At 33.0% G+C, this 26,471-nt stretch overlaps 1 protein-coding gene across 2 annotated transcripts in view; it reads left to right on the top strand.

Annotated features, from left to right (window-relative positions):
* Window positions 1-26,471, top strand: part of ZBTB41 (zinc finger and BTB domain containing 41) — a 43,626-nt gene extending 17,155 nt beyond the window's left edge. For both annotated transcript variants that reach the window (XM_055319056.1, XM_055319055.1), the window contains exons 6-11: window positions 217-346; window positions 5,048-5,143; window positions 6,509-6,615; window positions 8,079-8,184; window positions 13,582-13,670; window positions 21,893-26,471. In XM_055319056.1, the coding sequence (XP_055175031.1) occupies window positions 217-346; window positions 5,048-5,143; window positions 6,509-6,615; window positions 8,079-8,184; window positions 13,582-13,670; window positions 21,893-22,548 (1,184 nt within the window). In that variant the 3' untranslated portion in view covers window positions 22,549-26,471. The remainder of the gene's footprint in view (window positions 1-216; window positions 347-5,047; window positions 5,144-6,508; window positions 6,616-8,078; window positions 8,185-13,581; window positions 13,671-21,892) is intronic.

Genomic DNA, 26,471 nt, shown 5'->3' with positions numbered 1-26,471 from the left:
TATTAGATGGCACACCCTAAACTCAGCTCTGGGCATATAGAGATGATTGTTACCTTAGGAATAAACAATCAAGAAGAGAAAACTATAAATGAATAAGTACATTGTTTATAATACATGCACTTACAGTGGTAGGTATACATTCATAAATACCTATCAAATTTAACTTCATATCTATTCTTTATAAACTTTTAATATACACTCTTCTTTCCTTTTTAGGTCCTTTTCCATGTGATATATGTGGCCGCCAGTTTAATGACACTGGAAATTTGAAACGCCATATAGAATGTACCCATGGTGGGAAGAGAAAATGGACTTGCTTTATCTGTGGAAAATCAGTACGAGAAAGGTGAGGAATCATCTACACTCCCAGAATAATCTCGGTACTGTTACATAGAAATAATTAACAAATATAGTGTATAACGATTTGGATAATGCCAGATATAAGATACTTAAATTATACTTTAATTTGAAATTTAAGGACAGAAGAAGAAATTACATAAAATGTTATAGAAGATGATATGAAGTTAGGATTTGCAGGTTATTTGGTAATTTTAACATAGATACCACTTTGTCTCTTTCTGAAACCCCACTAAAACTACATTAAAGGTTATTGATTGATTAGCTGATTTAAAAGACAGTAAGCTATAAAGATAGGGAGAACAGAAATGTGACAAGAGCAACACAGATTTGGAAGCTAGAAAGCAGATAGATCAGTGGAAACTGACTTAGCAGATCTAAGAAAGACAAATCCCAAGTGGCAGTGGACAACTCAAGAACATAGTTTATACCATAGAATTCACGAAAGGTATAGGAGTGGGTAGTATCCGATACCTTTGGAACTAGGGTGAAGGAAGACAGAACAGGGAGCACTGGAGTAAAAAAAAAAAAAAAAAAAAAAAAACTTTAGAAGTTAGATTATTTGGATTTTCTTCTGCCACCCGCACAGGTAATTGCTGCTGGGCTCTTACCCCTATCCCAACTTAGCAGATACCTGGTGGAGTATACCATGTTGTTAGATGGTGAATGCATTCTGAATGTTTAAAGCCGTGAGCCCCAGGCCTTGTTCCTGCTGACATCTTGGATTTTCGATTTTACCCCTCACGCAGTAGATTAGAGAACAGTTCCCTAAAAATCTGAGGCAAGCAAAGGACAAATATATTCTCTAACAAATAGTACACTCAGGTCACCTATTGTGAAGCCTAGTCATCCAAGCCCTCATGCTCTTTGACCGTGCCATCCACGTTTTAGTCTATCACATGTAATCATAGGCAGATAGAAGAATTAAAACACAGAAGGAAAGCATTTAACGTGGGAGCTAGATGCCAACACAATTATGAAGGAAAAAAAATAAAATCTTGAAGGAAACAGATTATGCAGAAAGAAGAAAACTTGCAAAAAAAAAAAAAAGGAAGTAAACAACAATTATGAGTATCCTCGGTTGGAGATCTGTAATCCATTAGACAAGAAAAAGATGCTATGTAAGAGTCACTGACATAACAAATCAGAGCTCCCAGAAATTCCAAGTGTAATAGATAAAGTACAGACTCTAATGGAAGGATTGAAGAACAAAGTTGAGGGAACCTCCCAAAAGGTAGAGCAAATGATACAGAAGTGTGAGACAAAGATTAGAACATTAGAGAACCAGTCAAAAGGCCCAGAAAGGAAAAGCGAACAACGAAAATAGCAAGGGAAAAAAAATCATCACTGAATAATTCAAGATAATTTCCCAGAACTGAAGGACATGAGTTGCCAGACTGAAATTACCCATCAAATGCTTAGGACATTAGATGAAAATAAGCCTACCCCAAGATACATCACTGTGATATTTCAGAACACTGGGCACAAAGAGAAGCTTCTGTATGCTTCTGATTGTTCAAGGAAAAAAAGTTACATACATTGAATTATGAATTAGAATTACTTGGACAGCTCTCTGAATAGCAACACTAGATATAAAATGATACAGTAGTACTTTGGAGATTTCTGAAAGAAAATTATTTCCAACCTAGAATTCTGTTCTTAGTCAAATTAACAACCAAGCCTGAAGATACATTAAGACATTTTTCATGATTATCAAAAAGTTAGCCTTTGATGTACTGTATCTCATGAAGCATCTAAAGGAGCTACAGGAAATAGAAATTGTGATACTGGACAGAGGCAAAGGGAATTCATAGGAGGATGGTAAATGAAGTTTCCAAGCTGTCAGTTGTGCAAAATGTGTATACAATGGGTAATCAGCACACAGTGGTAGTAGTAATGCTGCATGACAAATTGAGGGTTGTCATTGCTAAGATCCCTGCTGGCATGTCTTTTAGCTAGGGGACAGAATGCTAGAGTAGGTCTGACTCCCAAATTTTGTTTTAAATTTTATTGTCATAACAACATTTAACATGAGATCTACCGTCTTAACAAATATTTAAGAGTACAATACAGTATTGTTATTAAGTTACAATACAGTATTAAGTTATTAATACAGAATTATCATTGAGTTAAGGCACAATGTTGTACAGCAGACCTCTAGAATTTACCCATCTTGCATAACTGAAACTTTATACCCATTGAGTAACAGCTCCCCATTTTCTTCTCCCTGATTCAAATTCTTACCTATTCTCTGCCACTGTATAATACCTGTATACTTGTTAGTGAGGTTCCTACTATTATATTTATGCCTTGCTACTTGATTTAACTGAGGATATTTGTTTCGTTTCACAGAAATATTATTTTATGACCTATCCATGAGAATTACAGGTAACCCATAGTAAGTTTAGAAGCAAAATCTGTATAGCAGCCTGTTCACTTTGACTGTATTTCTGTCAGACTTCTAATACTTGATCCACTCTAGGTTGTCAGATGTTCTGATTGTGATGAACCCTCTGTTTTCCAGTGTTTATTCATGGCTCTAACACTGACATGTTAGAAAGGGCTCTTGCCAGTTCTCAGGCAAGCTACAGCCAGACTTTTATACAGACACCCTGTTCATGCTGTCTTGTGGCTTCTTGAGTTAATAGTGACAATATTGTTAGATTTGTGCTTGCTACTCAGTTTTTCAAAAATATACAATATATTACTTAGTGATACATACTACTAGGTAGTAAAAGAAGAAAGGGAATGGCTAACATAAATGGTTATCTCTGAGAGATCAAGAAGGAACATGTACAGGCATCCTGAGATATAGTAATGTTCTAAGTCTTATTCTGCATTTAAGTGTAGTAATACTATCCTTAGAACAAAATGTACAAATTTTATATCCTTCAGTATATAATATAAAAGTTCCATAATTTTAAAACATTAGAAATGCCACTTTCTTAAAATAACAAATTAATGTAATGGTAAAATAGGAAAATCAGTATGCTATATTTACATGAAAACTTATAGATTGATACAGTTTATTTTAGACATTATAAATTCTTTTTTTCTTAAAGGTCTTTCTATAAAAATAAAAAGTAAACCAAAAACTAAAACAATCTCTCCATCTTTTTACTTTTTAATTACTTAATAGATGGGGGTATAGGAATAACTTTAGGGATAATTTCCACAAAGTTAAATACACCTGCAGCCACACATGTCAAGTGTTGGTGGGCCTTGTGGAGGAGCACCATCTACTGGCATGGATCTACCTTCATCTCAGGTTCAGCCTTACCACTCAGAAGATGCGGGATTAAAATAAAAACCAAGTATTAGAAACAGTCAAAAGTCCGAAAAGGTCAGACACCTTTCCCTTTACTTTTTTTCCTTCCAGAATAACTTTGTCTATCCTTATTCAGCACTTGACATGTAGGAAATCTCTGAGTGTTAGAACCAAAGGAAATGCTAGCTATATATTTGGAGCAGCAGTGGTTATACAGTAGCCTACCAAAAGTTCAGAAATAACAGAAGTAAAACCAATGAATCACCAAAGTGGTAACTAGTGAAAGTTTATTGTGCCTACATTAAAAAAAAAGGTTTGCACATCAGGACCACTCAAACCAAAACATAGAATGAGACTCAGGTATATTTTTATATGCAGTTTATACAATGAGAAAGCAGTGACTGTTTATTCTTCACAGTGGTTGGTTGTGACATTAGAATTTCTTAAGTGATAAAGAATTGGCTAATAGTTACCTCATATCAACCTTAGGAAGGAGCTTTAAGTTTTGGCTGTGATTTTCAGAGGTATAAACAAATGACCCAGGGCAAGTTATCCTTGCAAAATAAGCTAGCTATATTAGGCTTTGTTTGTGGGACTAAACTCATTTTGTCTGCTCAGGGAACTTTCAAGACTGATCTCTTTGTTTTTTATTTTAACAAGCCCATCCTGGGTCAGTAGGGCTGGAAGATTTAAGAATGAGAGTGATTGTATTCTTTATATGGTTTCCTTTTTTCACATTGGCATCTGGAAGTTACAAGTTACCTGTAAAGCTTTCTTTGCCATAAAACATTCTTTTCACAGATCCTGAGCATGTATTTGAAAGAAATAGTACTGATAAACTGGATTGCTTATACATTATTAAATTCTCTACTAAAATTCACATCAGTTTTACTTAATGCAGTAGTAACAATTTATCATTTATCATTGTACTTCTTGATAACTGCTTAAGCTGTATAGTTAAATCATTGAGCAAAGTAATGGCAAAGGAAGCCAAAGTTAATTTGTGTGTGTATGTGTCTTAAAGAAGAGACAAAACAGATGTGATTATATGCTTATGAGACTAATCCAATAAAAAGCAAAAATACTGTAGGAAAAAAGGAAACTGGTCATAGTATCTGTTAGCTTGAATACCTTTCTAGTAAGCGTTCTGAAAATTGTGTTTGTTTGAGAGAGAGGGAGAACACCAACAGGGGGGCAGGAGGCAGAGGAAGAAGGAGAGAGAATATCTTAAGCAGGCTGCACAGCCAGCATGGATCCCTATGCAGGGGTTGATCTCATGATCAGCCTGAGATCATGACCTGAGCCAAAATCAAGAATCAGACGCTTAACCAACTGAGCCACCCAGGCACCCCTGGAAATCTATGTTTAATATAAGTATTGACATTAAAAAGTCTTCAGATAAGTATATATTTTTTAACACAGGACTACTTTGAAAGAACATTTAAGAATCCATAGTGGAGAAAAACCTCATCTTTGTAGTATTTGTGGGCAAAGTTTCCGTCATGGAAGTTCATACAGGTAAGTAAAGACATTTTTCCCCTATATTAGGTAAGATAAATTATGTCTTTTTTTAATTATGTCTCTATTTTAATTCTGTTTTATTGTTGCATTAGTTGTTTGTTGAATTAAAACATTTCCTAGCACTTAAAATTATGCAAAAAAAACTTTGACATTTCCCCCTATGTTACAACTTTTAATATTGTCTTTATTCTGTAGTATAAAATATTAAATATTTCATCATCAAGTTTGCTAAATGCTTTACTAAGAGTCACTATCATATAAATTTATTTCATTTTCTTTGAATCAAAACTCATAAAACTCTGATGTTCTAATAACCTTAGTGTATTTCATTACTCTTAATTATCAAAGAATATTTTGGAATGAAATATGGCAAAATTGAAAACTCTAGGACTCTCAGTTTAGGAAAGTCTTCTGTGTATTAGTTGTAACCTGTGTAACTGTTTTTAAAGCTGAATCCCTGAGCACATGTGCAATTTGTGAAAAGTTGGCTTTTTCCTGAATAAATAATGTGAGATATATGTACATTTTACATGTTTATTAATGCTCTTAGGGTTTTTAATCTTAAGGCTTAAATGTTTACACTTTCATTTTTTATTTTCCTCTTTTACCTCTTTTTAAATAGAATGTGTCCTCTTTAGATGTAATTCAGTCAGTTTGTTGGTTTTAGTTATGAAATCAGTATCTGTTTTGGCAACTTGAATGGGAAAACTATTCATTTCACTGGGATATATTTGATAGAGGATTATGGTGCTAAAAATAATTCCAAGTTAAATGAATTTTAATAATTTAAACATGTATAACGTGTCCTTGGGTGACTATAAAATGAACTACACTTTGGTTAGCATGAAGAAAAGTAGCAAAAATGTGTCAGAAAGTTGATTACTTATAAAATTTACTAAATTTTTACTTATCAATTTATAAATGGTATCAGTTGTCCAGAAAAGGGTTAATTTTTAATTATTTGCTGTATCACAGGTTTAAGTCACTTACCTTATTTGTCTGATTCTAATTCCTTCTGACTCATTCCTACTTTTGCTATCTCTGAAACTCCACCAGTCAGATATACAAAAACTTTATACATTTAGTATGTTTAGTGAAGTAGACTTAGGATCTAAGTCAGGAAGGAATGTCATGTAGATGTAGTGTATGTGCAAATGTTGAGATGTCTTTTGAAAAAGTGAGTAGGAACCTTGTAGCCTGGTAGTGAAAGAGTCGGGAAAGATGAGAGTTCAAGAAGTAGAGCAAATAACGTATGAGGGTGAACGGATAAGTAAACAGTCCAGTTTCCCTTATTTAGAGTTAATCAAGATTTTTCCTTGGTGTCACCAGTTTTTATGGTCTTCAATTGTTTTTTCTTTATAGACTTCACTTACGAGTACATCATGATGATAAAAGATACGAATGTGACGAATGTGGGAAAACATTTATTCGTCATGACCACCTTACAAAGCACAAAAAAATACATTCAGGTAAAGGAAGGTGTACTTTGTAATGATGTTTATAAGATCTTTTAAAAAGGCACTTGCAACCACATACTGCGTCGTGTTTATGTTGGCTATAATTTAAATAATTTGGCAAATGCTGGTCACAGTCACTTCATTGATAATGCTGATTCTGAAAACCTTTTTTAAAATATCTGAAAGGAACATAATTTTATAACATGTTTTTGTTCACTGTAGTTTTAATCATTCGATTTCCTTATATGACTACAGACTATATTTTGAAGTTTGTTTTAATCAAATTCTCAAAATTTGCATTTTTGAATATAATGTGAATGTGTGCAGTAATTGGTATTGGCATTCCTCTAAAGGGAAATGCCAAGATAACATTTCCCATTTTTATTGGATTTTAAAGAAATTAGCAAAACAGATGTTTGAAGAGAAATGATTATAATTGGGTATTATAGTTTATGTAATAGTGAATTTTTGAAACCCCATCTTTGGAAAAGAGTATGTTAATAATCCTGATCAATTTCGGATCTTTATACTGTATTTATAATTTTTATATTCTGGGGCTTTCTTTCATATTTTCCTCTCAGATTGATGTTCAGGAAGTGCTAAGAGAGCCAACTATATGAGCACAATAATGGGAAAGAGCCATCTCTATGAGCACAGTAGAACAGGTGATTATTATTATTATAAACATAATCTAAATATAAAGTATGCAATGGCGGTAATTATTTCCTTAAATGATCACAATGAGGTTGCAGGTTGCAGTTCTTATCAACACATTTAAGAGATGCTAACAGTCTGATGACTTTTTCACTGAAATTATGCATTTTCATTTTTAGGAGAAGAATTCTAAATTCCTAATTCTGGAGATGACATGCTTTAATTGCATACTGGATTAAGTTGAAACAGTGGTTTTTAAAGGCCAAGCCTTTGTAACTGAATATAAGAATGGAGATGAGAAATGGGACTAATCTAGAATTTTACTTCATATTTTATTTTGGCTCATTACAAATAGATGTATGAAATCCCCACAGATGAAAAATATTTTAAAAATAAAGTACAAAGATCTGAAAATTTTCGGGACTTTTTTATCAACAGTAAAACTGCCTATTCTTGATTCAGTGTATTTTCACTTGAAGTATTTGACATCTAGACTTAATATATTCCTAAAAAAGTTAGTAAGTTTTGGAGTAATTTCATTTATCTTCTCTGTTACATTGAAAGGTTAAGATTTTAAGTCTATAGCAAAAAACATATTTGTTGTTTTTCCAAGTGGGGAAAAGGGCTCACATCCATGAAAATAAGCAAAGATTTATTGAAGAAAGGTATTTGAGTAGGGAATATAAAACAAATAGCTCAAAATAAAGGGTTACTTTCCTGGTATATTTCCTACCATGTTATCTTAATATTTGATAATATATTTCTGGAGGGACAAACTGAAGTGCATATCATATTGTAATCAAAATATTTGGGTCTTTAAGGTGAGAAGGCCCATCAGTGTGAAGAATGTGGAAAATGTTTTGGTCGTAGGGATCATCTCACTGTTCATTACAAAAGTGTACACCTGGGAGAAAAAGTGTGGCAAAAGTAAGTGAAAAAGCAGTTTCTCATAATTACTATATTGGATAACTATAGGTTAGAGGAATTCTATAGCTTCTCTTCTGACCTAACAGAATTGAATGAAACATTTTTGTTTTGTTTTCAGTGACTCAAGGCTAGGAGGTGGTAGACAGTGAAGTTAATCGCTAATATAAAATCTTGGCATTCTTTGGGCATTTCATTTATCTTTGGTTGCTGTGGCTCTTATCTAAAAATATAAATGTGCTGTCTATATATTATACTTAATAAGAGCAAGTTTTGGGACATGTTTCTCATCAGAACTTAGATTTCTTTTTATCACACTGATCATTTAAAAATGGTATTTTATGTGAAGGAGGCATGTGCTGTCCTGAACACCAACTTTTTTTTTTTAATTCCAGTATACTTAACATACAGTGTTATATTAGTTTCAGATATACAATATAGCAGTTCAGCAATTCTGTATATATTCATTGATCATCACGAAAAATGTACTCTTAAATCTCTTCACCTATTTCACCCATCCCCCTGCCACCTCTCTCAGGTAACTATCAGTTTATTCTCCTGAGAGTCTGTTTTTTGTTTTCTTTTTAACACCAACTTTTTAATAAAATTTAGATATTTGGGTTTAACTGAGATTAGTTGTTGAGTGTAAAATGTTCAGAGAATCCGTGTTCTTGCACAAGGTGTTTGGAACAAAGGCTAAGGTACCAAGAAAGGTAGGTTAATAGCACTGAGCATGATCAACAAAATACACATAGTATCTTTAAATGTGGTAAATGATAGACCTCTTTGAAGAAGAGTAGGAAGTGTTGATTTGTATCCAGTTTTTGTATTCTCATATGCTGGTTTATTGTTTCACTGATTTTGTTCAGTGATTCACTTATTGAATCAATGTATTCATTGTAGTCATTTAATTCTTCTATTCATGAGGTAATAGGAATCCTGCTAAGTGCTAGGATAGAAAGATAAACATGATCCTGTATAGAAAAAGAAATAAGGGAGCACCAGGATGGTTCTGTCAGTTAAGTATCCAACTCTTGATTTTGGCTCAGATCATGATCTCGGAATTGTGAGATCCAGCCCTGCGTCACCTTGTCCCTCTCCCTCTGTTCTTCCCCTTGATCATGTGCACTATCTCTCAAATAAATAAATACTTAAAATCTTAAAAAAAACGGAAATAAGAATTTAAACATATTGTAAGAATGGCTGGAAAATAGACTGAACTGCAGACTCACTTGCTCCTGAGATTCTGTAACTTTTCTCAACCCCTTTATACCTTGAAAATCATTCACTATCTCAGGAACTCTTGTTATATAAATTATAATATAAAACTATATTATTGTTTAAATAAATTATATAAATTGTAATGGAAATTCAATTGAGAAAAAAATATGTATTCACTTAAAAATAGTAATATACTCATGCTCACGTAAAAAGCAATTTGTGAAAAAGAGCTACTTTACAAAACAAATTAAAAAATATTAAAAGAGTGTCATGTTTTACATTTTTATAAATCTAATGGCTTAATAGACAGTTGGATTATCATATCTGCTGCCATGTGTTATTTTGTTTGAAGTAAATGAAGAAAATCTAGCCTCTCTGTATACATATTGGTAAAAGGAGGAGTATTATGATAGCAGTCTTAGGTAATTGTGGATATTAGTCTTTGCTATTACACCAAAACAGTTTAAGTGCTAGTTTCTTAAAGGTAGTTGAAAGGTGCAATCTGAAACAAGATTAATGAAGTTTTCATACTCTGTTGTATATTGGTCTTGTACTTGAATGTTTTTTTTTTACCTACACATATTATAAAATGATGTATTGTCATTTGGAAAATATGGGTTCACTAAGTTATGCCAATTTTCTAAATGCTAGCACATTTCATAGTACAGGATCAACAAATCACATTTGTTAATATTGCCTCTAGTCTCTCAGAAAGGAGTGTTGGGAAGCTGTCAAGATCACAAGGGGCAGATACAAGTTTTCCCAAAAAAAGTTTTTTAAAGATTTAATTAGAAAGAGATAGAAAGAATGAGCAGTGGGGAGCGGCAGAGGGGGAGAGAGAGAAGCAAACTCCCTGCTGAACAGGAAGCTTAATGCAGGGCTCGATCCCAGGACCTGGAGATCATGACCTGAGCCAAAGGCAGATGCTACTGACTGAGCCAATCAGGTGCCCAGCATATTCTCCAAAATTTTTATACTAGCTTAAAAGCTCAAACTTCATCGTTGTTGGAAATACTGTCATTTTTTTTCCCTTGAAGTAACAGGTTTACTTCCTTTAATTCTTGTGAAAATATCTGCCAAATACTCAAGTCTCTAGTTGTGACTTGTCTTTCATTCTTTCAAGTAAAATGATATTTCATGGAGAAAATGGCTACTTCGGCTCACAAATCAGACTCATGAGTGCTTTTCTTTGAGATAACTGTTGTACTTTGGTATACAATAGAAGTGCTTCTTGTGTAGTTCCACTTCATCACAGCGAACATTAAAAAGGCCACATTCTGAAAGGTTGGAATTTAGTAAAATTAGTAATTTAACTCCTTTATCATTTTTTTTCCTTTCGTTAATACATGGTGGTGAAGAGTACAATGACCATTGGTACATTTTAGTATCACTACCTTGTTTGGAGTTGAGGTGCCAGCACTTTTACCTACCATGCCCTGTGTATGTCATTAGTGTAAATGTCAACGCAATGAAAAAGGCAAATAATGTTATGGTATTATTTTGAAAATAACTTTGATCTTGTAAACCTTATGAAAGAACTTTGGGATTCCCTCACTGCCACCAGAGCTTATGGGCCTATCTATTGTACTGAATAATTATGGAACCAGAACCTGTAGGTTCCACTTTCTACAAGGGTTGGCTAATGGTGGATCTAGAATATGAAGCCTTGTATATCATTTTATGGAACGAGTACTTAGTCCTATGTGATAAAAAGCCATTTGAAGTTTTTAAACAAGAGAGTGACACAGTTGGATTTCTTTTGCGGTAGGTCACTCTTACGGATGTATGGAGGCTGGATTTGTGGTGGATAAACTGAGGCAAGTAAATCAACCAGTTGGAAGGCTGTTAGAATTTAGGAAAAAGATGGTGAGGGCCTAACTAGGGAGTAGCATTAGTAATAAATAGCAGAAGATACTTATTTGAAAAATACTTAAGTCTTTTGAGAGAATGGGAATAGTTATGTATGGATAATTCATATTTTAAAGGAATTCCTCTTTTCAGGTGGGTGGTTGATAAACCAGCCACTGAGATAGAGAATACAGAAGATGGACTAAGTTTACGGAGGAAGAGGATGAGTATTTTGGTGTATATTGACTTTGAGATGCTTAATAGAAACTCAAACAGGAAATGTGATAGGTAAATCTAAGTCTAACTCTCAGGAGTGAAGTCTGACCTATGGATAAAGATTTATATGTGAACACATAAAAGTAGATTATCCAGGGAAAGAATGTGGAATGATGAAGGTTAGCACCCCCTCCCCTACCCATTATTTTCTAATGTTTCTTCTTCCCTTTTGAACATTTTTAAATGGTGACTCTATTTCAGTATCCACTTCTCTACTTTCCATTCACTGTAACAAGCTGTTGTGTATGACTTCTGATTTTACTGTACCTCTTAAATCACTGTCAGTATAAGTTCCTTTTTGCCACCTGCAATTGACGTCTTTAAGTCCTTTACACATTGGGCATCTCAGCTTCATTTGGAACTGTTTATCATTCCTATCCTGAAGATCTATACTCTAGCATCCCTGTGAGAAGGGAGAGCTGATCCATCTAGATCTTTGTAGATTTTATCTTTATCCTATGTTCACTGTGGGGCAATTAAATGAGCATATCTATGTTCAAAACTTCACTCCATTCATAGTGTAGACCCAGATTTCTTAGCCACACCACTAAGACATTTTGGGCCAAATAATTCTTAGTTGGAAAGGTGTCCTGTAAAGTGTAGGATGTTTATCAGTATTCCTGGCTTCTGTCCACCAGATGGCAGTAGCACCTACCCCGGGTTGTGAAAACCAAAAATGTCTTTAGGCATTGCTAACTGCCCCATGGAAGTCAAAATTGCCCCTAGTTGAGTACCCCTGCATCTTTCTGTGCCTGCCCATGGTGACTCTGTATCTCTCTTTGAATTTACTATGGATATGAATGGAACAAGACAAACCAAGCATACTGGTTACAAACCTTTTGCTAGGTTTATCAGTGACACTCCCAAGTCACTAAATCTAGATTATATTTTTAAATGTCTGTTTTATCAAGTAGAAGTAAGTTTCTGGAAGACAGGACCTTGCATAGAGTTTTTGTAGCCACTTTATAAATGTTGAGTTGAATGAATTGAAAAGTATGAATGCCATTTGAAACCTTAGGCATACTATTGCTATTGAATATTGGTAACAATCTGCTAACCATTCCAGTAGACTCAGTAGATATGTTAAGAGCAAAGTGTCTTATAGAATATTATAGCTGCATATATATGAGTTAATTATTTTCCCATATACTCATCAGATATGAATTAGTTCCAAGGTGAGATGATCGGCTTTCCTAATAACCACAACTTAAATGCTAATCATTTTACAAATATCTTACTCCTCATAATGAAATTGGGATCTAGGATTTTTAATTCACAAACACAAATTCTTAGGTACTACATTTCACTGCCTGATAAGGCAGCTTTGAGTAATTTACAGCTTTTTAAGTCTATTCATCTGTAATAAAAATAAAGGACTGGTATCTCGTTCTTTTAAAATTTAGGTATAAAATTTAAGTTTGTAATATTTATTATTTGTGTTATTAAGTGAACCAGTTAGAGCAGTGTTACTTTTTTGATGAAGGCACATTTTGAGACTGCTGCAGTTTCTCTTCATTCGGCCCCAACATCTATTTTTTGAATTTAATTAAGGTATACTGTATGTCCATAAAAATTCATTCTTTGTAGTGTATTGTTCCACAAGTTTTGACAGTTGCATGCAGTCATATAATCATTACCACAGTCGAAATATAGTGTAGTTCCATCACCCCTAAATTTCTACCAGACCTTTTTGTTCAACTCCTTTTTTCTTTCTTCAACCCATCATTGATCTGTTTCTGTCCCTATAATTTTTCCTTTGATGTTTTTAATAGCAAGTAATAATAATACAGAAGGTTCAATGATTTATTTAAATTTTAAAACTAAGTTGTTTAAAGTTAGAAGTCTAAGGACCTCTTTTTATAGATTTGTTTGTTGAATGTAACTGGTGGAGGAAGAATCAGAGATAAAGTTGGTACTTTAAAAGTATTTCCACATTCCTTTGGAATTCTGTGCTTTATTACTGTGAGAACTATAAGTAACTTTAGTAAATAATCTTATAACATTTTTTCATGATGTTAAATTTATATTGAAAACAACCTTTTTTATGTTTCTTAGATACAAAGCAACCTTTCATCAATGTGATGTTTGTAAGAAAATTTTTAAAGGCAAATCAAGTCTAGAAATGCATTTTCGGACTCATTCAGGTAAAAGTTAGTGGGTACTGTAATATCTTTATGTAATTGGGAGTAAAATATGGACATTTAAACCTTGTTCTTCTTGGTTAAATTGTTCTTGGTTAAATTTTCCCTTTACGATTTTTACTTATTATGTTAAAATTGGCATCATAAATGAGCAATATTCTGCCCATCAATTAATTCTCTACAAGCTTCAATATTTTTGAATATTGTGGAATTTGGGCAGATTTTTCTCCTTGGGAATTTACTCAACTTTTAGCTCTAATTTTCTCCTTTTCTGGATGTTTATGTTTGCTCTTTCTGTGTGCAATTCTCTAAAGACATTCCTTTTTTTTTTTTCTGTTTTAAAATACCCAGATATGATTTGATCGTCTTGCTTATTACCAAGTTACCCTGTAAACTACCCTTTTCACATAGTGAGTTGTGACTTAGGAGAATTCCAATTGCTCCATGTTTTCGCCAACACTTGATACTGTCTTTGTTTTAAGCCATTCTGATGGGTATGTAGCACTGTCTCCGAGTGGCTTTAATGTGCATCTCTCTGAAAGTAATGATACTGACACCTTCCCATGTACTCATTTGAATATCCTCTTTCTTGGAACACCTGATTCATTCTTCTGCTGCTTTTCTTAAACTGGATTGTCTGTCTTTTTCTAATTGATTTATAGGAGTTCTGTCTGTATTCTGGATATGAGTCCATTGCTGGATATCTAAATTGCAAATTTATTCTACTCTGTGGCTTTCTTCTTCACTGTAGTAATGATCTCTCTCAGTGACTGAAGTTCTTGAATTTTATAGAAAGGCATGTGTCAGGGTTTTTCTTTTTCCAGTTAGGTTCTTACTGTATCCTTTTGAAGAAATTTTTGCTTATTTCAAGGCTGTTAATATTTTTTTCTCTTACCTTTTAGATGTTTTAATTTAGATATTTAGATTATGAACCTTCTGTAAGTTACTTTTGTGTTCATTATTAGGCGAAGGTCAGAGTTCCTTTTTTACTTTTCTCTTTTTACATGTAGCTATCTAGTTACCCTAGAACCATTTATTAGAAAGACCATCCTTTTTTTACAGCATTTCATTGGTGTATGTGTTTTAAATTAAGAGATCATATATATTGGTTTGTTGCTGGGCTCTGTTCAGTTCTTTTGTACTATATCCTTATACCACTGCTATACATTTAAATTACTGTGACTTTTGACATCTAGTACTGTAGGTTATCCAGCTTTGTTCTTTTTTGATGTCTTTATTCTTGTTTATGTTTTTATATAAATTTGAAACATTAATTTCCAAACATAAACACCTGCTGGGAATGGTATTAGAATATCATTGAGTATATAGCCATTTTTTCCCTAATTGATTATAATATTGAATGAATCATCCAATCCATGGACAATCCCTACATTAACTTAAGTCCTTTTAATTGTTTCTCAAAGGTGTTATACTTTTGCGGGGTACCTGGCTGGCTCATTCGGTGGAGCATGTGACTCTTGCATGGAGCCTACTTTTAAAAAAAAGTTATAGTTTTTTAGTGTAGATATCTTACACATTTTTATTACATTTATACCTAGATGTCTGATTTTTTTGTACAGAATTCTATAAACTGTATTTTTATTTGTATTTGTTTCTGATGTATAGAAATGCAGTTGAGTTCGCATGTTGACTTTTTATCCAATGACTTTGCTAAGTTCTCATATTTTTATAGTTTAGCTCATTTTGGATTTTCCAAGTATACAAACTGGCCATCTGTGAATAGTCACAATTTAATTTCTCCCTTTTTAAGTCCTTTTATTTCCCTGTTGGCCTTATTGCTTTGGTTGACATCACCAGTAGTATATGAATAGAAATACTGATAGTGGCCATTTGTCTTATTCTCAACTCCAGGGAAAAGCTTTCAGTATTTTATAATCAAGTATGATGTTTCTATGTATTTTATAGGTTACTGTTTCTCAGTCAGATAAATTACCATCCATTCCTAATTTTTTAAGAGTGTCATGAATAGATATTGAATTTAATCAAAATTTTTTTCTGCATTTATTGAGGTGATCATATCTTTATCCTTTATTAATGAGATAAATTACATTAACTAATTTTTTAATATTAGATCTTTCATTCCTGAAATAAACACAAATTGATCATGTATTATCCAATTACTATATAGTTTAATTTGCTTATCCTTTTTTTTTTTTTTTTTTCACTTGTAGTGTTCCTGACAGGTTTTTATTAAGACTGTGCTGGCCTCAAAAAATGATTTGGGAAATAACACATCTTTTTTAAATGAAATGGAGGAGGTTATGTAAAGTTGGCATTATTTCCTTATTCATACTTGGAGGAATTCACTGATAAATCCCTCTGAACCTATTTTCTTTGGAGAATGACTTCAATGAAAGATTCATTAATAGTTACAGAGCTGTCGAACCTTTTTTTCTTATTTTTAACTAACTCTAAAATATGAAGTCTATCAGCAGAATTCAAGGTATCATATATATTTTTTAGTGACTATAGGATTTTTTTTTTATTTTTCCCTTGTTTATACATGTTTTTTATTTCACTTCTGCTTTTTATCAAAAAATTTTTTGGCATTAATTTCTGTTTTTCCCTAGCTTTTCTACATCAATGCCTAACTTGTTAAATTTTAGCATTTCTTTTCTTTTTTTCTTATTTTTTCTTGTATGTATTTTAAAGTTCTATGTTGCCCCCTAAACACTATTTTAGTTAGATTCCACACTTTACTTTCTGGTTCATGTTTTTATTCCAATTAATTTACAATATTTTCTAATGTATATTCTTTATTCTCTGATTTATAGCTTATTTTTTAATTGCATTGCTCAATTTCTAAATATTAGGGTTTTCTAAGTATTTTTACATCGCTGATGTTGTGATATATGGTTTCTGTCTTTTTGCTTCTAATCTTTCTGTGGATCTGTATTTAAGATGTGTGTTTAGAACATCATTTTATTATCTCTTATGACAATCGCTTTTAATTAGGATGAGTTTAGTCATTAAAATTTTACATGATACTTATTTGGGTTTAAACCTGTCATGCTATTTGTCCCATCTGTTCCTTGATACTTTCTTTCCCGTCTTCACTTCCTTGTAATCATGGAGAATTTTTATTACACATTTTCCCCTCAGTTAGCTTGTTAATTGTATGTTCTTGCATTGTTCTTTAGTAGTCACCCTAAAGATTGCTGTGTATATTCATAAATTATTAGTCTAAAGTTAATTCTTTATCAATTTCTAGACAATTCAAAGATTGTAAAACACCTTTATCTCTCACCTTTTATGCATGTTATGTATTTTAATTCTACATATACTTTAAACCACATAAGACATTATATTTTGGTTCGGTTTAAATAACCCATATTATTTATTTTAAACCATGTATTTGTCCTTTACTGTTTGCTGCTTTCTGCACTTGCATTCTTCCACCTAGTATTTTTTCTTTCTGCATGAAGAACTCCCCCTTGGTGGATATCTGCAGGATAAGTAACCAGTTCTCTTAGGTTTTGATTATCTGAAATGTTTTTATTTTTCTTCATGGAGAATACTTTTTCTCACTATAGAATTTACTTTAGTAGTTAATTTTCTTTGAACATTCTAAGTATGTCATTTTTTCCTCTTTGAACTTTTGTTTTTGTTAAAAAGTATACTGTTATTGTTGCTCATTTAAAGGAAATGTCTCTTTAATTGTTTAATTGGCTGCTCTTTAAGATTTTTCTGTCTTTAATTTTTAGTAGTTTTATTTTGGTGTGTCCAGATGTGCTTTTTGCTATTTTTTAAAAAATTTTGTTTTGTTTTGTTTTGGGTGTATGTGTGTGTGTTTTTTTTAATGAGGTTTGTAGAACTTGTTGCATCTGTGACTTAAGATGTCTTTCTTTTGTTTAAGAAGATTCTTAGCTGGTTTTTCTTTCAAATACTGCTTTTGCTCTATGCTCTCTTCTTTTTCTGGGACTCCAATTTATGTATGTAAGATATCTTATTTTGTCTTTTATATATCTCATGCTCTTTCTGTATTTCTTTTTTTAATTTCATTTTTTAGAGTGAGAAAAAGCATGACACAGGTAGGAGGGGCAGAGGGAGATGGAGAGATAAAATTTTAGGCAGGCTCCACACCCAGCCCAGAGCCCCATGCAAGGCTTGTTTTCATGATCCTGAGATCATGACCTGAGCTGAAATCAAGTTAGACACTTAACCAGCTGAGCCACCCAGGCACCCCTCTTTCTGTATTTTCAATACTCTTTTTCTGGGTGCTTCCATATGGATAACTCCTATTGATCCGTTTACCATTGTACTAAGTATTTCTTTTGTGGTGTCAAATTTCCTATTAAATCCATCTACTGAATTACTCAATTTTATTTATCTGTTCCAGAATTTCTTTTTTCCCATAGATTCCAATTCTGTGGTGAAATTCTCTTTCTCTATGTTTTCTTGAACATATTAATCCTATTCATTTTAATATTCTAGTCTACATAATTTTTCTTCACCTTTAGGTGTATCTTTTATCTTTTTGTTACCCCTTCTTTTGGTACTTGGTCATTTGGTTCTGTTTCTTGATAAGCCTGACTGTTGTGAATTGAACTTTAGATTTTGTGAATGAAAAATTGTAGAGGCTTTTCAAGTTGTATTCTTTCCCAGATATAATCAATTTTCTTGTCACAGGTGCACAGACTGAGATGGCATTGATCTCTTTTGGTCTATTTCTACTCTACCTTTCTTCTGGTTCATCATGATTCTGGGGTCTCAACTGAAGTATGATGTTTGTACCAGAGTCTCCCCATTTTGGTGAAACTTAAACTCTAATCTTTGTCTCCCCAGTTCCCTTGGGATTGCTGCCATATATCTGTTTAACTCTTCAGTTTCCTAGCCTCTGGTTTCTAGCTATCTTATCCAGCAAATGTTCATCTTGGGTGTTGGAATATATAGGTATTTTTGTTCATTTCTCCATTGTTCTTTCCTTTCCAGGCTCTTGACCCCTTAAATCCTTGTTAGTTCCAAACTCCAGCTTTTATCTTCCCATTCTAGTGGAATGTCATGAGGTCCTCAGCTGGCACTTGGACTCTGTTTCCCCATACATTAAATCTGAAAGTACATTGAGGAGAGAAAACACCTTTCTATCTACCTGTGTCTCCAGAATCTTGGCCTCTTACATCCTGCCTGCCTTTTTGGTACTTCAGTGCCTCAAAGGATTAGATTTTTTTGGGGGGTTTTTAAAAATCTTGTTTCTTCTCCCCTTCACTGGCAAGAGACATAGTGGGACATAAACTACTCCCATCAAGTCTGAATTCTCAATTTATATTCCAATATGCTAATTTTTAATATCTAAACACAACTGATCCACTGGAAGACATTTTTTTTAATTCTAAAGGTTTTGTTTTTATTTATTTAGAGAGCATTCATGAGGGGAGGAGTAAAGGGAGAGGGGAGGAAAGCATCTCTAGCAGACTCTGTGCTGAGCACAGAGCCTAATGCAGGGCTTGATCTCATGACTCTGAGATGATGACCGAAGCCGAAATCAAGAATTGGACACTTAACTGACTGAGCCACTCATGTGTCCCAACAGTTTTTAGTTCTAAAAACTCCTAAGCTACTCTGATTTTAGCTGACAAATAGGTTATATTTCTTTGAGCATTGTTTTCTCTACTTCTCTTAAAAAATAGACTTTCTATATATATCTTGCAAGAAACCTTTCCTTTGTCTCCTTAGGCCTCTGATATTTGATCTTGAGATGCATCCAACTTGGATTAATTATTGTCAAATCGATAATTTTGCTACAGAAAGACTTGGCTGTAGAAAGTATATTTCTTTAATATGTATTCCTCATTTCATTAAGTTCATAGTATTGAACCTTTTCACTGTGTATCTTTAAGCACTCTGGACTTGCTTTTTAAATAAAATATCAATATTTCTTTGCGGATCTTGCTTTTTTTACAAACTTAAATTCATTTTTTCTGTTGGAAAATATTTGTTTAAAATGATCATAGAAATTTCTTAAAGAAATATGCCTACTTGGGTCTCAGTTTCTTAAAAGTATTTGTGGGACACTGAAACTGATTGACTATGACTTTAAGTCATTATAAAAGCTTTTTTATGAATGTGCTTAAGAAATTATCATGATTAGTACTGTGCCAAAGGAGAACGCTTAAAACCAATATTTTTATCTTTAAAAATAAATTCTGTACTTGTTGGTGGTGTTAGTAATGCTCTGCTAGGGTTTTTATTTAAAAAAAAAATCATTAAAAGCTTCAGGTGTGACTGGTTTGATGCCAGGAATTACAGAAAGAATTTTATAGTTCTTGCATTTTGGAAGTGTAATTTTGTTTTTTCAGAACGCTCTTTTATGACCTTTTTCATATTGTCCCTGATTCTAGGTATTTCAGGCAAAATCAAATTGTGGATACAGTGTGTTCTATACATGGTTGCAAATACTATCTTTTCAGGAATTTTAACCCTTAATATAATGTATTACTTCATGTCTTACTTCCTCTTTAGTGGTATCAGTAATGATACAAGTCCAGAAACAAGTAGAAGTCTAATAGTACAGAAACCAGCAGTCCTGTCTGTATAAATTTTGTGTTATTGGGATTTGAAAGTTCCAGTGGTCTACAAAATAACAATTAAGCAATAAAACTTAACAAATAATTAATTGATATTGGTGGCTCAACTTGAAGATGCAATTCTCTTAATTTTCTAGATTTGGCATTGTCGTAAATGGAGAGATGAAGAAAACAGTGCTACCAACAAACTCGTGTAACAATTACTATAAAACCTTTTCATTTAGCTTTAAAAATAAGTGCCTTTGTGTCTGTTATACAGTTGTTTGTGTGGGCTTATTTGTTCTGTATTGCTGCTGTAACAGATCACCACAGCCTCTTAAACAGTATAATTGTGTATGATTTACAACTCTGTTAATGAGAAGTCTAAAATCTAGATGTTGGTATGGCTGCATTTCTTTCTGGCAGCTCTAGAGAAGAATCTGTTTCTTTCTCAATTGTCCTTTTGGTAGAACTCATTCTTTGAGCTGTAGGACCAAGACGCAAATTCTAGTTTTATTACTTCTTACAAGCTGAGCGTCTTTCTTTCACAACTTCTGGAGGCCACCACATTTCTTGGATCTTGGGTCCTGGTCCTTTTTTCCATTTTCAAAGCCAGCAATTCAGGGGTTGAATTCTCATTGCATCTCTCTGACCCGTTCTTCTTCAGTAACCGGCCACTTTTGAAGACTCGTGTTTAAATTGTGCCTACCTGGATGATAATCCAGTTAATCTCCCCATTTCAATTGTTAATCAGATCTGCACAGCCCCTTGTTGCCATGGAAAATAAAGTATTTATAGCTTCCTAGAACATGTACATTTTTGGGAGGCCATTATTCTGACTACTACTTTGGCTAACCTATGAATTTATAATGTTTAATATTAAAAGCAAAACTGACTCACAAAGAAGTGAAAACTAGTCCAACTTCCTTGTTCTTTACCCTGATCAATTCTCCTTATGATGACCTCAGGCTAGACAGAAGTATCACTATTTCTTTTCTTTTTTTTTTTTTTTTAACATTTTTATTTATTCATGAGAGACACAGAGAGAGGCAGAGACATAGGCAGAGAGAGAGGCAGGCGCCATGCAGGGCGCTTGGTGTGGGACTCGATCCCAGGACTCCAGGATCACTCCCTGGGCCAAAAGCAAGCGCTTAACCACTGAGCCACCCAGGCATCCCAAGTATCACTATTTCTTAGTCTGAATCTAAGAACCCAGTTAATCAAAGTTGCAGTTTTACATTTTATCCTTCTTGCGTGGGAGGAAATTAGATGTTTTGGCTTTACAACTTTTTTAGGGGCTGTAGTGGGAATAAAAGCAAGCAATAATAATCCTCTGGGTCCATTTAGTACTCACACCAGGTACAGATCTGAGCACGACTTATTTTCTCATTCAATCCATTTATCAACTCCGAGGTAGGTACTATTGTTATTCCATATTTCTGGTGAAGAAACTACGTTTGGAAACTATCTTGCTCCAAGTTTGAGTGGTAAGTGGTACAGCTAGAATTCAAACCGGATCTTTTTAATGTTCAAGCCCGTTTTCTTCACTGGCTTCATATACGGTCTCCCTTATGTGATAGCATGTAGTATCACTGCTATTATTACGTTCCTGTGAGTATTCATGTGGAAAATTTGCTACTTTAAATCATTGTCTTACCAAGTGAGTGCATTTTATACTTAATTTCATTTTTATTCATACAGGTGAAAAACCATACAAGTGTCAAATTTGCAATCAATCTTTTAGAATTAAGAAAACTTTAACAAAACACCTGGTTATTCACTCTGATGCCCGACCTTTCAACTGTCAGCACTGTAATGCAACATTTAAGCGGAAAGACAAGCTGAAATACCACATTGACCATGTTCATGGCATAAAATCTCCTGACGATCCTCTCGGTACTTCTGAGGAAAAACTTGTATCCTTGCCAGTAGAGTACTCATCTGATGATAAAATCTTTCAAACAGAAACAAAACAATATATGGACCAGCCCAAAGTTTATCAGGCAGAAGCCAAGACTATGTTACAGAACGTGTCTGCCGAAGTATGTGTTCCAGTAACGCTGGTTCCAGTTCAGATGCCTGACACTCAGAGTGATCTGGTGCGTCATACCACCACCCTCCCACCATCTTCTCACGACATCTTGTCGCCACAGCCACAATCAACTGATTATCCCCGAGCAGCTGATTTAGCTTTTCTGGAAAAATATACTCTTACTCCTCAACCTGCAAATATAGTTCATCCAGTACGACCTGAGCAAATGCTAGATCCTAGAGAACAGTCTTATCTTGGAACATTACTAGGCCTCGATAATGCTACTGCTGTACAAAGTATTTCTAATAATGAGCATCATTCATGAGTAAATCTAAACATTCCACAGACTTTTTAGATGGTTATGTGCTAATGGTAGCCTAGACTGATGGCTTTTAAATTAGTAGGGCTGCTATTTTTTCATTTCCTCTTGTTTCTCCAGTCCTCAGAACCATTTCAAATCAAGAAAAATACGTATCTCTGTTTCCTGAGCATACAAGTATCTATTTGGACACATTTTGAGGTATAATATTTGAAATGAGCATTTTTGTGATTTTTAAAAATGACTTAGTGCTAATTTTTAATGGTTTCTCAAACTTTTCAAAATTACTAGCTGTTGACTTTATGGCTTTGTTTTTGGTTTTTTCCTTAATTATCAGTGGAAATTTTTATTCTTCTTTAGTTTAAATCCTCTTTTCTCCCTTCACCATCTTCTAAACAAGCCTAAGGACTATGTAGCCTTTAAGAAAGAATGTAAGAGTACGCCGATAATTGCAACTCTTCCTTATCCTAACTTATGATCCATTCAGCATTTTAAACAATCGAATTAGGAATTTAAATTTATAGGGAAGTCTTGGATATTTCTGTGTTGTTTTTTATGTGGCCATAATTTCAGGCTATTATTAATCCTTTGGTCTTTTGGCAAATTCAAAGCCAGAAAGGTAACTTTAATGTAAGATTAGCTTGTTAAATGAACCCTAGAATTGAAATAATTATCCAAATGATTGGTTTTTACCTATGCTTCAATAATTATGAATAAGAAATCAAATTTTTATGTATAGGCATTAAATTATAGAAGTTGAAAATGTATTAAAAGCAAATTATGACAGTTTTAACTAGATAGCTTTCAAGGTAAGTTCATCTTTTTATATTTTGTCATTTAAGAAACATCAACAGTACATCATAGCATGTATTTTCATCTCACTAAAGGAGGGGCAATTATAACTAATCAATGAAATTTAACTAACAAGCTACTTTTGGTCTCATTTACATTGGCTAACAAAATTCTGGGAAACAGAACCTAGATATTTCATATGTAATTGTTAGGAAAGGTGCCAAATTTTAAAACATAATGTTACTTAATTAAAGGGAACCACTACTTGTATACAGATTTACATGTACTCTAAGACCTTTAATTTTGTTTTTCACATAAGCCTAATGTCTGTAATTTTCCTTGATTTTTATTTTTGTAGGAGACAAAAGTTGAGGACTTGGTGAAAAGAAATAGCAGTCAGAGCAAAAAAAACCTCAGTGATAAAAATTAATCGAGGAAAAAAGTCAAAATTATAAAATACCTTTAAAGATGTGCACTTTCCATATTTTCAAGTCAATTTAAACTTAAAACTAGGATAATGTTTCCTAGTAGAGCTGCTTGAAGGATTAGAATAGGCAGGGTTGATTTATTACTAGCATGTCATTTGTATGTAAACTACTGGAAAATAGCAATTTTAAGAGTTTTCTATTTCAGTTTTGTTTACACTCCTAATTGCTTTAAGCACTTTTTTTGTGTAAACTGTAAAGTCTGGCCCAGCCCTTGTGAAAAAAATCACAAATAAAATAATGAAGTTCTAATGAATGAAATTTAACCACTTAATAATGGGGAAACTTGTTTACTGAAGCACTTAAGAAATGAAGGTACTTTACAGGAAAATTCACCATACTAGTGGAAATAAAACAAAAGGAGAAAAAATGTTGAGATTGAGGCAGTTAACCAAAGTAGCTCATGTAAGTAACAAAACCAACCCGAGTTCACCTCAGTTATCAGGGTTTGGTTGTGATTAATCTAGGACCAGTGGAGATAATTAATGTATTCTTTTTAAAACTTTCTTGCTTTTGTGTGGAAATGTTATATGAGGTACTTACATGATTGAACTTGACTATCTGAGGTACTATTAGTCTGTTAGTCTTTCAAAATGACTTGTAAAAATACAGATCTTTATGATTTTTATCATAAAGACCAGCAAGATTTTAACTAAAAACCTTACTATAATGAAATGAAATAATACCTACAAGTATACCCTGCCTTACAGTAACAGAAACCATTGTAGAAGAGTTTGGACTTACAGAAAGGCAGATGGCACGTATGTGTCTGTGTACAGTATATTATATGCTTGGTAGCAAGAAAGAAATAGGGTGTTGCATTTTCACATTGAAAAGAATACTTTGCTTTTTGAAGGTATTTACTTTAGGATTCTTTTCATAATAATTCCCCTATAATTTGATTGTAGGTATTGGTTTACAGTATAAAACTTTTCTGGAATACATCTCTTATATAAAGTGAAATAGAATTATATTTAGTTATAATTGTAGATAAACTTGAATACTGGTTTACTCTCTTTTAAAATGCTTTCAGTTATCTCGTTTAACCTCATAAGCAGCTCTGAAAGAGAAAGGATGTACTATATTCCCATTTTAGAGAAAAAGAATCTGAGGTTAAGATAAAGGACTCAGTAAGCTCACATCATTAATAAATGGCAGAGCTACTAATAGGGAAAGAAAGCTAGCATTAATAAATGCTTAACTATGTGCCAGGCACTACATTTTCTCATGTAATCTTAAGCAGTCTGGGAATTAGATAACATAATTCTTAGGAAGAACTGATCTCAGCGGGTGGACTAACACACACAAATCTGCTGCCTCTAATTTCCAAAATTAGAATATAGGAAATTTTAAAATTATGAAAACCTCATGGATTTGGGCAAACTGAATGTATATATGTTGTTGAAGTTGGCACAAAAAATATGAAATGAGGCCTACTCTTTTTCAGTTAACCTTTTGTAATATTTAATTTGGAGTATTTGGACAAATGTCCCATTAACTCTAAAATCCATTAATTTTGTATAACTATACTTAATTTTGAATCTTGCAACTAAGTTTAGCCTCATTCAGAATTTTTTATTTTATGAGCATAATTTATTGTTTTAAATTAATTTTTTAGCTATAGCAGTTAGCACTTAATATGTAAATTGAATAATTTATCAAGTGTAGAAATTTGTTAACCTAATCAGTTTTTACTTAAATGCACCAAAGATTTTTAGTAGGTATTAAAATAGTTTAAAAGATTTAAAATTCTTTGTTGTTTGAATAAATATTTGTCCAAAGAAGCACAGTTGAAGTCCTAGGATTATGGATTTAAAAAAAAAAATCATTAGTTTGAATACTAAGATTGTTTCTGTTTATATGTATAAAAATAAAAACAGAAGAAAATACTCTGGGAATAGTCATACTGACAAACCAATTACAAGTAAGAATACTCAGTTTTCCTCAGTTTAATTAATTGAATGTTATCTTTAAGTGGACACTATTAAATGCTAAGTAATAAGCTTATTTTTTACACTACACTATTAAAATAATTTTGCCTTAGAATTTTTTTTAAGACAAGTTGAAGTTATTTTTATAAGAAACCCCACCTATTTTTTGCAGCCTAAAATACCATTTAAGATTAGGGTTTGTTCTTCATGCCAGCAAGATTTAACCAACAATAGTAAAGGTAATGATCTTTGCATACTTTTAAGTAATTTAGTCATTTATTGCTGGGAGAAAAGGAATAGCATAAATAGGGTTTTAAACTGGTGCTTTATTAAGTGACTTCCTTTTAAGCGACTGTAGGTCATGAAATAGGTACAGTAATAATTTTCTGTCAACTTTAAAAGTGTCAAGACATCTTTGCAGAGTGACTACAAACTGTTAAGGGCTAATAAGTAAGTAAATATCATTCGTTGCTTTTTACTCTTTAATTGCAAACAAAAACACAAACTGGTATGTTTATAAGTTTGAGTTCTCTTCCTACAGATCATTTTTAACATATCATTGATGAAAAGTCAGATTTAGAGCATTAGCTCTTTGACAGTGTCCTTTTTATACCCAGTCTTTTCTGAATTGAATGCTTTGTGCCTTTTCAATGTGTTGTAGTTGCTTAAAATTGATTCTGCTGGCTAGATTGTACTGGTTAATAAATGATTTTGATTTTGT

This window comes from Nyctereutes procyonoides, unplaced genomic scaffold (genome assembly GCF_905146905.1).
Source record: "Nyctereutes procyonoides isolate TBG_1078 unplaced genomic scaffold, NYPRO_anot_genome, whole genome shotgun sequence".
NCBI lineage: Eukaryota > Metazoa > Chordata > Mammalia > Carnivora > Canidae > Nyctereutes > Nyctereutes procyonoides.
This window is presented reverse-complemented; position numbering and strand designations above follow the sequence as displayed.